At 38.2% G+C, this 14,239-nt stretch overlaps 1 protein-coding gene across 10 annotated transcripts in view; it reads right to left on the reverse strand.

Moving 5' to 3' along the window:
- The window catches only part of LOC139477800 (sodium/calcium exchanger 2-like), a 194,231-nt gene that overhangs the window by 115,346 nt on the left and 64,646 nt on the right, over positions 1–14,239 (reverse strand). For all 10 annotated transcript variants that reach the window (XM_071260235.1, XM_071260225.1, XM_071260230.1 and 7 more), the window contains 2 exons: positions 6,803–7,580; positions 6,216–6,313 (listed from right to left, as the gene is read on the reverse strand). In XM_071260235.1, the coding sequence (XP_071116336.1) occupies positions 6,216–6,313; positions 6,803–7,534 (830 nt within the window). In that variant the 5' untranslated portion in view covers positions 7,535–7,580. The remainder of the gene's footprint in view (positions 1–6,215; positions 6,314–6,802; positions 7,581–14,239) is intronic.

Consider the following 14,239-nt stretch of genomic DNA (forward strand, 5'->3'; position numbering starts at 1 on the left):
ATAGGGATTGAATTTTCGTAATAGTCTTGACGAATAGATCCTCTGGTTGACATAGATATCCCTTGTGGAGTTGGTCTTGAACCGGAGTGGTTTCAGACTTGGAGGGATTGACTAGGAGGCCTAGATAGGTCATAAGCTGAACCAGGAATAGCATGTTCTGGTGTAATGGAGCTTTTTCTTGGTCTACTGCCAGGAAAGCGTCCAGGTACCCATGCATTCATACTATTTGGAGGTGGGCAAACCTGATGACTGGCGCTGTAATCCTGGTAAACAGCCAAGGGGTTATTGGTATCCAAATGGTAAGACCTGGAACTTGTAGCATCGACCATTGATAGTAGGTCGAGGCCGATGAGCCAATCTCCTGTCCTCAAAGTCAACCACAACTTCCGCACGGATTCCATCTGAAACTTTGGAGGAGGTACCAGGAATGATTTGTTGAGGATCTTTAATTTTATTATCAACCTCATGTCTGGCGAATTCTTCTTCAGAACTAAGAATACCGGAGAATAAAAAACTTGGTCTTGCTGATCTTCACTAGTTTCCAAATGGCTCCCTTCTTTAGTAGCTTACTGACGGTAAGATCTGCTGACACTAGATTGGCTCCAACTAGATGAATATGCGGCCTGAGATGTCAGGATGGAATGCTTCTTGAAATGTAGTTTTGTATCAGAGCCACGACATCTCGGACCCTACAATCGGGCGTAATCTGCTCCCAATTTTCGGCGTATGACAGAAGACTCCCTCCCACTGACCCTGGCATTATGTTGAAAGACGGTAGGCGTAAATCGCAGTCCATAGACATAACCAGGTCGAAAGGGTCTATAATGGCAAAATGGCTGGCAAGGAAGTCAGAACCTGCGTTCACCTCTGTCCCCGGACTTGCCTGGCAATAGGATCCTCGTTTCTTGTAGTCGGGCTGACGAAACGAATCCTGAGAAGACTGATGTTTGTCGTACCCCTGACTCCAATGGAACTAATCCTACCTGGAGGGAACAAACTTCTTCTTAGGTGGATGCTTATATGACTAGTCTTTTTTATCCCGGGAACACTTCGGGGGATAGGAAGATCCCTGTGCATAGACAGCTTGGTTGACTCGTACAGTTGTGTCTTGTCTGACCTCATCTATGACATGTCCCAATTTGCTGTTCAACATCTTTGGAGCATTGATCAGTTGTGACATTACCAAACTTTTGTTTGGTTGGAAACAGCTCTTGAACGAATCTGTGCTAGAAGTGCTGTGACACTGAGTTACCAGAGATTCTTGTGTGATAGATGAAACCAACATTTATCAAAGAAAATATCTGCTTGTAAAACATCTTTGCTACTGTATGTTGTTCAACATTTGAAAGGTCTGACCCTATTGTTTATAAATATGAAAGTTATGTTTATCACATTATTTAAATAATGAATTAACAACTTAATTATGTTCGTTGTAAATAAAAAGATGTAAGCTAACACATTCATAACGTCCAGATTAAAGGACCAAGGAAGCGAAAATTTGACGATTTTCGGCAAATATACGATTTCATAAAATACACTTACCTATTTCTTTTTTATTTTTATTGTTTACGTAATTGGAAAAGCATTTTAAATAGAATTATAAATAGTATCTGTCATCACCCATTTCCCGATAACAGCGCCTGTCCACTCGGTAACATGAAGAAATACCCCTGTTTTCGAGGCTTCGTATGAATAACACGTTCGTCGAAGACTGGCATATGACACATCGCTAGAAAGCTTATTCTTCATCTACACGCTTGTAACATTGCCTTTTTCGTAGTTATAACAAGCGATTTCATTTGATACAAATTGGTTTCTAATGACGCTTTCTTGCCGAAATCTGCTACAAGGTTTGTGATTGGTCAAATTTGAGCACATGATCTAAGGCAGCCAATCAAATTACAGCTGTGGTATGAATTTCAGATTTTGACAAAATCTTTTTGTTAATCGTGGCTTTCTGAACATTTTAAGCAGGAAATCGCGATTTATATTAAAAATATGGTACTTCGAAGATTATCGTGCGGGGTTATGAGCTGTGACAAAGATTTTTCATGCATATATTTTGGCATGAAACATCGTGTCCGAGCCAAGAATTTGAGGCGACGAATGCCGAGATGTCATTTGATTTACATTACAAGCAATCGCAGGAAAAGATGGAAATAATAACTTAGCTGTAAGTTTGACAAGTTTTAGATATATTGTGGTATATTTTTGTTGATTGTATTTATTACTTTGTATACTATATTTAAAGATTTGCCTGAATCGTCTTTGTTTTGCTCTTTGACATGTTCGATGTGGACCTGTTCTCGAAGTGCGTGGAACTTCGTGAATGTATCGTGCTATGTTACGAGCTGTGACAAAGATTTTTCATGCATATATTTTCGCATTAAACATCGTGCCCGAGCCGAGAATTCAAGGCGACGAAAGCCAACGAATGCAGATCGCACAAAAATATGGAAATAATAACTTAGATGTAAGTTTGATTACTTTTAGCTATATTTTTGTTGATTTTATTTATTACTTTGTATAATATATTTAAAGATTTGTTTAAAACGTCTTTATTTTGCTCTTTGACATGTTTGATGTGGACCCGTTGTAGAAAATTGTGTCTGAGGATTTTATTTTCAATAACATCGCAGGAAATAGTGAATAATTTTTTAATTTATTGATAAAAAATGATAAATTGAAATTGAATACGTATTTCAGACATTGTGAAATGTGATAGTTTTAATAATGAATGATATGACTGGTAGGTTTATCAATATCATTGTCAATATACCGGTACATCACAAACATATCGCGATACGTAAATGTTTCTTTTTCATATTGCGGTATGCCGGTATACCGGTAATACCGTGCAGCCCTAATTCTGACTATGGTATCTAGCTTGTTGTGGATGTGTCCGACATGATCCGTCTTAATAGTCATAGGAGTCTCTCCAGATTTGCCATCATATGATGTCTGCAATGGTGGAATGATGTGCCTGATCCTGGCGACAAACCAGTTGATATATGCGCCAAGGTACATTAAATGTCTGGACATCATAGACAGGTCTTTAATCTGGGAAGTAGGTAACATGACTTTAGTATAAGGGTTGCGTACTAGCTTCATAAAGTCATAAACTTGATGTTCCGGAAGTGGAAAATCATGGATTTAATACAACTTCCGCTTCAATGAAGGTAAGGTTACCTGGTCATCATGTCTGAGCTTGAGTAGACTTTCAGAAGCCTGATGTACCACCGTGCCTGCATAACTCGGCCACGGCAATGTCTGGCGGGTATGTTGAGTCAGAGATGATGTAGGAGCATGACATCCTCCGTATTCCGGCATTCCCTCTGTATAATCCCGTTGGGGTGAATCGTCAGACTTATTAACCTCCTGATATAGGTCCGATTCCGCCTCAGAATGACCGTGTCCACCGGGAGGGGTGGATGTTCGGCATAATCCATACACTCAACGCGTTCCCCGTGCGGTTCATCATCCGCTGGTGTCCAGGAAACAGCTTGTGATGACTGCCCGTGTATAACAGAACCCGTACAGGAATAAAGGTCCACCGTCAAACCGCCTGGCTGTCCCATGATGTAATCTCCATCTCGGTCAGTAGACCCTGGACGGTCCCATGCGGTCCAAGCACTTGGGTTCCGTTTGTTGATGGTGACTATGCGGTTGAAGTGACACTCCCGTAACAGTCTGCTGGGCTACCATGGGGTCCGTGCGGAGACCATTTGGTGTCTTAGATGAGGAAGATGTTCTTGCGGTACGCTGACAGGACCCAAGCAAAGATCTGGATGCCCATGCCCAGGGTAAAGCTTGGGAGCTTCTACCTGGCTGGTTGGAATGGTCATCAGGGGTAGGCCTTACAGCCGTGGCTGTGGTCCGAACAGATGGCTTGTCCCCCCATGCAGCCCCTTGGCCGGAGGACTTCTCAGCCAATACTGTCTCCTTCTTTCTAAGCATCTACATCTCCTGAGATATCAAACAGCGACTCCATCATCTTCTTCTGCTGGTTGAAGAGCTATTTCAACATGTTCATAGAGAACGCAGAAGTAGATTCATTCAACGGAGTATTATGTGAGACACTGTGGTCTGAACAGATGGCTGTCCCCCATGCAGCCTCTTGGCCAGAGGAATCTTCTTAGCCAATACTGTCTGCTTCTCTCCTTCTAGCTCTGGTCAAGGTTTCTCCTAGTTTGTTGAAGGCCTTCTTAATCTTAGACAGAGTAGAACATTGATCGCATCTTGCCTCTTCAGTGCGCGTAAACGTTTTATAAACATCCTCAATATTCTAAATTGTCCTTCTTGGAATGACAGACCAATAACAATACTATGTTGTTATTATCATGTTGTTATTATTATGGCATATCAATACGTTATATCGCACTCCGCTGCCATTATTTTCAGAAAATAATTTGGCAATCATTGAGCATGGTTTCGGAGTAAGACAAATTTGACCTAACGCACTGGCACCAATGACAAAAAAATATGAAACATAGGCCTGAAGCCCGCTACCCAATCAATAAATAGTAAACAGTTGATGATAAATATCAAATTATGTAATTTCTTTCAAATTCGAATCTATTTCAGAATTTTCATGATGATAGCTTACCAACTTAAAACTGCAAGTATTTTGATTATGTTTGTAATCTGCATTATTTTGCCATTGAATGGTGTACCTAGAATGTATATCATTTCAGATTTTGCGTATCATCCAATATTTTTCATTATTTGCAGTGTCTATTGACTTAGTTCAGCTAAATGAATCGCGAGTTAGGCCAGGCCCAAACGTGTCACTTAAGCTTGTTAACAGCATGACAATGACCAAAAGTTCATCACAGCGAATCATTTGTAAACCCGATAAAAATGAGACATTTTTACAAATATTCAAACATCGGTGTTAATAATTCTAGAAAATTAATTTAGATATATAAAATGGATTGTTATAGTACCACAGGATCTCGATGCATGTGGAGTTGTTTGTTTACCACCTTTGCCATGATCGTACAACTTTCATCCAATAGAAGATGTTTCAATTCCGATTGTTTTTGTTTAAAATTAATTAAAATGAAAGTTGCTAATTTTTAGAAATTAAGGAACTTTTGTGTTTTCTTTCCATCAGGTAATAAAATTTATGATCGAATGTGAAACAATAAAATCATAAAGAAAATTGCATGCCGCTCAACGTGAAGTGCCAAAAGTCAACAAGTCAGTTGTGTGCCAAGAAATTTGGCCGATATATTCTGAACTTGCGATGTTTCGGTAAACAAACTACTGAAAGTTTTGATATTCTGCAAGCTGAGCATTTATGCATTTCACACATAACTTAAATGATACACCAAGCCTACTTGTTGAACAGTTATTGCGAGTTTCATTTGGGGGCGGTCCTTTGACTATGCGCCTGTCGAATGGGTTCGACAGTAGCATTGAGAGCATTAATGATCTCAGAACTGTTATGTCAAGCATGATCTTTGAAAGACAAAGTGGCATTTAATCAGTAGAATAAATATAGGGCAACTTAGCTGTAAGAAGGATCAATACAAAATGTTTGAGGTGACCATACTCTACAAGACAATGTAATCTGTAGAGTGATGACGCTGCCTCACTATTCTATCCAAGGACTAATCAAGGGCTTCGTGGGCCATGAGCTTAAAAAAAACAAGTGAGTGTCAGAATTATTTTCACTACATCAAATTTAATTCTTGTTTTTTGGCCAATTGTTGGCCAATTATGCAGGATGCAACATAAGGTCAGGTCTGACTCAAAGTGTTCAGCACAAACTTTTGAATAGAAATACAAATAAATCAAATATAGGATCCTTAATGTTTTGTTTAAAGGTATTCATATACCTTTCATAAATCTGGCACAAAATTGGTCAGTACCAAACTTCAAGACAGACAATGTGAGCAGGCTGCAACATTTACAAATTGTCTTTGTCCAGTAAAATTTCTTATTGAACAGTAAAGACCGTCCATACTAACCAGTAATATCTACTGAAAATATTGTCAAGACTATATTTGATTGGGGAAAACTAGATGGACTGAAACCATTTTGTCACAGACTGGGTGAGTTGTCTCCACCCTATTAAGTTAAGACATGCATAAGAATATATTTCTCTTGATTAGTAAGTTTATGATATCACATAATACTGTTTGATATTTGATATGAAATAAAGTGTCAAAGATTAAGCTGCCTCAAAATACCACCACTGACATTCTCACCTCATTCGGTGAGCCTTCTGTGCTTCTAGTACATGCAGTTCCTTAGGCACATGGCCTGTCAAAGAGCTCTGCTGGTTACTCATCACCACTCGAACATTCTGGAAGCAAATAACATATTCTTCATTCAGATGCATAGATGCACAGTTGTCATCATACATGCAAAGGTTCAGCTTCATACGCCTTGTGGAAGCAAGACTGTCACAACTCTAATGTTAAAGACTAATGGCTTAGGAGTTCAGGGCCACATTAAAGTACTACAGTAGACAACATTTACGACCTCAGTATCCACCTTAGTTTCTAACATTGCTTAACAGTTTCTGTGAACAAATTATTTACCACTAAAGTTCTGACTAATTTACAGGCATATAAGTCAGCCTATTATACCAATGGTTCTGTACTTGCATGATTGATATCATAGAAGTATATAATATTACGAATGGAATTGATGATCCTATAGTTAGAACCATAAAATATATCAGTCATTATCTAATATTCTGAGTTAACCCAGTCTGAATGCTAACAAAGTATATTGTATTGTCACATTCTTTATTGCAAAAAGCCACCTATCTGATTGTTCTCATGCCTACCATGTCATCATCATCTTCCTCTCCACTTTCAATGCCCTCCACCCTCTTCTTCTTGCACCACCAGCCACTGTCTTGACAATAGGCCATGAGGACAAACATGGGGAAGAAACACAATGTCAGCCAGGCTTCCCATGGGTCCACCACATTTGGAGATATATAGGCTACCACCAGTAACATCCACACATATGCCCAGATGGACCAGATTGATGTCAAGACGAAAACACCCAGTTCTTTTATGTTTTTCACATTTGGTGTAGGAACACTCACTATACATATTGCTGTAATAATTAACAAATTAAATGCAGCACTACCAATGATTGTGAATGTTCCTAATGAGTCTTCAGTAGATTCACTACCGAGTCTGAGAGCAGCTTCAATAGTGGCCAACAAAATTTCGGGTGCACTGCTACCAAGGGCCATCAACGTTAAATTTGCAACCGTTTCATTCCATATAAGAATTTCTCTCTCTACTTTCTCCTGTTTCTCTTCATCCCAACGCACAATGGTCCTCTTCTTGCTGGTGATAACCTCAATACTGCACATGAAAGCATCTGAGGATATAGCAATGCCCATGAAGAAATATATCATGGCCACAATGTAGAGAAATCCACGAAGTTCCTTTGACCAGAGGTTCTCTGCTGGGAGTAGTAGCCATGATTCACAACGTGACAAACCTGCTGGTACTACCTCAAGCACATATCCATTGCTAAAGTTGGTGAAGTAAGTCGCCATGCTTAATTTTGTCCCACTGCACCTTTGGTCAGCTTGTGTACTTTACCTGCAAAATAAAGTAGAGGGCTAGAGGTTATGCAAAAACAAATGTAATATTGGGCAATTGTGCACTTAAACAAGGTTCTTTATGTATGAATTCCACACTTATCTAAAGTTGCATTACATATTTAAAAGTACAAGACTCTTAACATGTTTTTTTGTGTTTATCAGTGTTTATCAAATGCATGAATTATTTCACTGGATTTCTTAAAAAAATAATAATTAGGAGTTCCATTAAAAACCATCCATTTCAGTTGATCTCTAAGAAAACTTTGATCTCCCTATCAAACAAAGGAATGAGCAGGTGTCAGCTTTCTAAAACAATTTGGCTAAAAAAAGAAAACTCACACAAAATACAAAAACTCTCTGGTGGAGCACCCTTGGGTGTGTATATGCCATGGCACAAAGAAACTAGGGTATAAAATACACATGGCCATTATTAGCTAGTAGTAATTTCAACTGTTCGATACTGCTTGTCAAACATCCCTTTTTTAAAATACAGACAAGAGTCATCAGAAAGATGACATATCCCCACTGGCAGCTGTCTGTAAAGTAACAACAAGTAAATGTGCAATTCTGTATGTAATGAGTCAAGAGTTGAATGTTCTTTAAGAAGCATACATTGTTTACCAACAAAAGATCCACCATGGTCGCATCCATATGAAATGGAAAGTAAAAAGTGTGTTTCTGTTGGGGTTTTTTATGCAAACAAATGACAAATTACAAGAAACAATAACTAAACAAGTGCATAGTCAACAAAGTCATCTATATCCCCCACCCATTTTAACATGTTATGGTCCCAAACCAGGTAACTGACCCAACATTAACCTTAGCCCATGTCAAAATAGCTGCAATGGAAATTCTAAAATAAACATTTCTAAAACTTCTTAATATCAAATGGCACCAGTTCAGTATGTACTTTATATTTGTTATACTCCATAAGTGAACCCACCCTATATGAAAACTTAAATGCAACTTGTTGCCATGGAAACGTAAAAAATAAAAATTTATAAAATTCCTAAATAGCAAAAGGCACCAGTTTAGTATGTGCCTGGTAGACATCCAAAGTTTTGTAAGAAAGTATTTAACAGTTTTTGAGTTACGCTCCGGAAACGAACACCACCCTCATAGAACCTAAGTCCAACTTGTTACCATGGAAACGTAAAAAATAAAAAATTCTAAAATTCCTAAATAGCAAAAGGCACAACTTCAGTATGTGACTGATAGATATGCCAAGTTTCGATCTAATACACCGAATTGTTTTCGAGAAAAGGAAATGATTACGGATGGACAGATGGACGGACAGACAGAACGACTGGCTGATCGCTATATCCCCCCCCCCCCCCAAAGAGATGGATTCCAAGCACAAACAAAACTAAAAGAAATTATTCAAGAAATCCTTTGGTGAGTTACAATTACAAAGGGCTTGCTGAAACATAACGTAGGTCACCCATCTGGCTAGTCAAAATTCTTACATTCTCCATGTATGTTTGTTTTAACTTTACAGTATTCGTGAATCAGGTGATTTCGATGAGAAAATATTTAGGGGGGATGAGGTCGTGTGGGATGGTTAACGCAAAGAGAGTTATATGTTCATCATCATGGTTAAATTTTGTAATGTTATGTACAACAAAATCTTTATTTGCTCATAAATCACCACGGACAGAGGCAAATTGAAGCCAAGATTTAATCTCATAGTGCAGAAAAAGGCTTTTCAGGGGTGAGGAGTTCTAAACTTTTCTGAGCCCTGCTAGGTGGCTATGCGATCTCAGGTTCGGCCTCTTTTCAGCCTGCTGGCTGCATACAAACTTGTCTCACAAAACTGAATTTGGAACAGAACACCAGCATGAGGTTTAACTGAATCCAATGTTTTGTGTAGGATGGCGATCTACAATAAGGAAACACTGACAATAAGTTTTCAATTAAGTATAGTACTGTTAATATAACTTTCTTTTACATTGTAATACTTTAAGTGACATACACTTTCTTTGTCGATTTCTATCGGGATTATCACAGCAAGCTAACAGGCTATACTACAGGTACACACTGTGGTAGTATGGTTAGCCTGTAAGCACTAAGCCAGGTCGTGTTTTACCACCACTAGGTGTGAACATCTATTATCATGTAGCATAATCAACCTTCACATTGTGTCAATCACTTCATCATGTTAACAATAACATCCAAATTTTTTTCAACATGATCGTCATGGGCTGACAAATGAGACTTTTAATGCTATAATGAAGATGAATTGAAGTCAACAAAAACTGTTTGTTTGTTAAGGATATCACCTAGTTACAAGTGAATCAGTTTAGGGCTTAGTTACTATTGAAGAAAGCATAATGTCTATGTATATACTCAGGCTGTAATCTATTCAACATGTACTCTATGGAGACAACTAGAAAGTTACAAAATGACATGCTTATGCCAACCATTCATTATATAGCACTGAAACTGGCTTATTGAATTTCAGTAGTGTTACAGTAACTACAAAGATCTTCTTATATTATAAATATAACATGTATCCTAACCATGTCAGTAGGTTGACATGAGTGAATATTCAGAAACATCAGTTTACAACACTATATAAACCTTTGGGGATGAGGATGGGTGATGCTCTTTAATTAAGAAATTAACACTAAAACACTGCAGGGAGAATAAACCATAAGGGCCGTAGACGTCATTTACCTGTACCTTTGATTATCATATCTTTCCCACTTTAGTAGGCAACCGTTCGACCATTGCGTTTTTCTACGTTGCCAAGGTCTACATTGCCAAGGTCAACATTTACGTCATCAAGATGCGAGCGCATGTTTGAATCTCCAGAAATGACGTCATGAATGAACAATGTTTTATTGTGAAATAAACCACACTTTGTTCTTCATTGTTTTTTGCAATTTATCATGAAACAATCTTCTCCTATAAAACATTGCTACTAGTTTGTGATGAATAAAAAGAGCACCAAAGCACAGTTGCTCACCAGATACATTCAAAGTGAGCAGCATTTAGTACAGCAGTTTCTGAGATGTAGGATTTTCCTTTTCGCAACATTGTCACAACAAAGTTTCAGATCAACCACTGTGATATAAAAAGCTCCATTTTCAAGTTTACGATCAAGAACTTACTCAGTACCATTGTAATGTTGCATATTCTGCCAAAGTAATAGTTCTCAGAATCTTTGGTTTCTAATAGATTGCTTTAAACATTTGACTAATTATTTTTCAGATATAAAATTCAATCAATTCCATTCCATGAAAATTATGAAAAAGTTCAAGATCTATGGTCCATTCTATCATGGCTGGAGACAAGGTGCTGCCCATCATCTACAGGGCCCACTTGCACAAAACGATCTTAGGGCTAAGATGATCGTAACTCCCATACTTTAACATCGGCTTATGATAGTCGTAGCACTAAGATCACTTTGTACAAGTGGGTCCTGGAAATAGATAGTTTGGTATGTTGCAATGTAAATGCCATACACTCTCTTGGGGGTAAGAGCCTGCCAAGCGAAAGAGTTAACTTGCCAGTACAAAGTCACTGTATCTGGGCTACCTCAGGATATATTTGAAACTGGCCACACAAGTTATGAAAAGCCCGTGCCATTCAAATAACTATCTTGGGCATTAAATATGAAACAAAGTTTTGCAATGTTGTTCAAAATTCAATGCTTAAAACTATAATAACTGCCAGAAAAATGTAGTTATTTATGAAATATACCTAATACACAAAGCATAAAAATATAGTATCATTGCAATGCTCTAAATCACCAAAATATTAAACCATAAATACATTTCAATATTTATCTCTATTGAAACAATGTTTAACCTGAAAGCCATGTAAGCTGTGACTTAATTTGGGTGTCAAACTATATGTAGACAAGTCCTTATCCCCATCATCCAACCATAAAAATACTACCCGAGAATACACCACTTAATTACCGGTACATCTGTATGCAGTAAATCTAGGCAGCATCCTAATTTCCTAGGGCTATTCAACGAAAACAGATGATTTGGCCAGTTGGTGGGTGTCAAATGTCAAAGGAGAGGTAAATGTCATCGATTTACATATCATCTTCCTGAGGCAAGAGAGTTAACTGACTATAAAAGTCCAGTTTCCAACCTTGCCGAACTAGGCTGGTATGATGGAGTTACATTTTGGCTGGACTAACGAGTCAATGCATAGTCCAATCAGAATCGTGCACCGACATTGAAATCCGGTTCGTAAAAGGTCATGCAGATTTCGGTCGATTGCAGGATTTGCAAAGCATGTGCACCGCCAACTCGTTGTCAGCGGATATGTTCCAAATCTTTTCATGTTTTTAATCAAGGTGCTTGTGTGAAGCAAACGTAAGTGATACGAGAGGTGGAATCTGATTGGTCCATAGGAGAGGCTTAGAAGGGACATAACTGGTAATAGCCACTGGTGGCGCTTCGATCAAGCCCAGTAATTCCAGCCTAGTTCGGCAAGGGTGTAAACTAGACTTTTAAAGTCAGTTAACTCTCTTGCCTCGGGAAGATGTTTACATATATGAAATGTTGCAACTAGTTCAAAACCTTATAACAACACTCATCTAAATGTTAATCCCAAATAGGGTTTATCCATATAACCTAACCCTGTTGTGATTGGTCAACTTACCTAAGCCCATGGTACACACAGACACATGTATTAAAGTTAGCAAAAATATTGGTGTGGTAAAGTGCCTATCTAAAGATAGTAAGTTTCTCTAACATAAAAAACAGGGCAGTTGAAGTAATTTTATAAATATCAATAATCAAAATCAGATCAAGATGTGATAATTCTCCTGAGTAGTCAACTAAAGGTTCAATGTTGTTACTCGCAAGGTCAAATGTTGACATAAGTTGTGGACACGATAATCAAACAGATGAGAGAAAGGCTTATGATGATAGCGTATAGCTAAGCTCTTAAAAAGGGCAAAGTTCTATTAGTCCTTAAAATATCGTAACTATTGGGAAGTTTGGCAAAACTACAGTACTAGCGCCAGTTTCTAATGCTGTTCTACACTATTTCCTTTTTTTCAAATTCATTTTAGTTAAGCATTTGTGAATAAGCATACCCTAAAGTATTAAATTTTCAAAGTCGTTATGTTGTGTTTACTTGCCCTAAGTCAGAGCATGACTTGAATCCGTATGATTTGGACCAAGACATCTAGCGCATATTAGATTCCTGTATGAACACATCAGTTTACTCAAGGCATTGTGAACCAGCATCAACACTGAACAATGGAAAGACACAGCTTCCTCCAGGAGATTCAAGTTCATCAAGAATGCATCACTTACATTGTTGATAACTTTGTTCCACATTTTGGTTATTTCATTGTATATTGCTACATCTTGAATATGGCTAAAGAGGAGTTAGGTTTGATTTGGATAGTAACTCCAAACAGTGAAATCCCCAAAGTCTCTTTAATTGCACCTTTGACAAAATCTTTGTCAAGGACAAAATGAATATATGTATCATACAATACAGGTGCAGCAATGTTATGTGTTTCACAAAAGCTTGTTCAACAAGCCTACCCTAACCATAAATATGAAAGTTTGAAATCCATTGAGTTCTAGGGTATCCTGTATTACAGTTTTCCATTGAAGGTAAGGATTTCTCACAAAAGTTCTTTGTATGCTCTGTCATCCTAGGTACACGCTTCAATCAAGAACATGGTGCTATCATAGACTTCTCTTGTAGCGCCCAAATACTCAACAGCAGTTCAGATAGGATGTATGTAGCCTTCCTCAAGTTAGTAATGGCTCCTTGATTCACAATGAGGTGACAGTTTCTTTAACCCAATATTATGAAGTAGCAGGAGGTAAAACAGTGCATAACAAAAAACATAGACATGGTGTTCAGATTATTTTCATCCCTCACAAGTGGAAATAGTCATCACCAAAAACTCTTTGTTCTTGGTAAGTCTGTTACATTGACTCTGATTGTGTTTATGGTATTGATCCTACAGACAGTGCAACAGTAAACAGCATCCATAGATGACTTAACCAATTATGTCGCATTGCCCTCGACCTTGGTATTGACCTATTCCAAGGAGATATCACACAGGATCAGAAACAGATTGTTTGAGTTTCTGGGTCAGTGATGTATTTGCCAAAGATGTGACAGCACTAGGTCAGACAGATCTTTATTATTATCACATAGAAACAGAAGATGTACCGCTAGTCAAATGTTGACCATATCGTCAGTCACCTTTTAACATAATTGGGTGAGTGAGTGAGTTGGGTTTAACGCTGCTTCCAACCGTATTACAGTTATATTGGGGAGGAAAGCCCGAAGTGATGCAGGTCTCAAACATTTACCACTTTGGTGAAACCCACGAGCATGGGTATGGTGCTGACAAACCTAGAAACATAAATGGGGCGAACTAGGGTTCGAACCCACAATCATAGGTATCTGGTGCGCCCAAGGGACACAATTCTGCACAGCAAATAGCGGCACCTTAGACGACTGGGCCACCCGTATCCCCCCCTATTAATATAAAGGCAACTGACTAGTTAAGTCAAAATCCTTATACAATGATTTGATTGAATAATCCAAATTTCAGCATGCTGCACCAATCATTCTTGTTAAAAAACACAATGGCTCCTTCAGATTTGTTTGTAATTATCACGAACTAAAGTCATGGTCCCGATGTCATGGCCTCTACCA

This window comes from Haliotis cracherodii, unplaced genomic scaffold, assembly GCF_022045235.1.
Source record: "Haliotis cracherodii isolate W230 unplaced genomic scaffold, xgHalCrac1.p SCAF_1, whole genome shotgun sequence".
NCBI lineage: Eukaryota > Metazoa > Mollusca > Gastropoda > Lepetellida > Haliotidae > Haliotis > Haliotis cracherodii.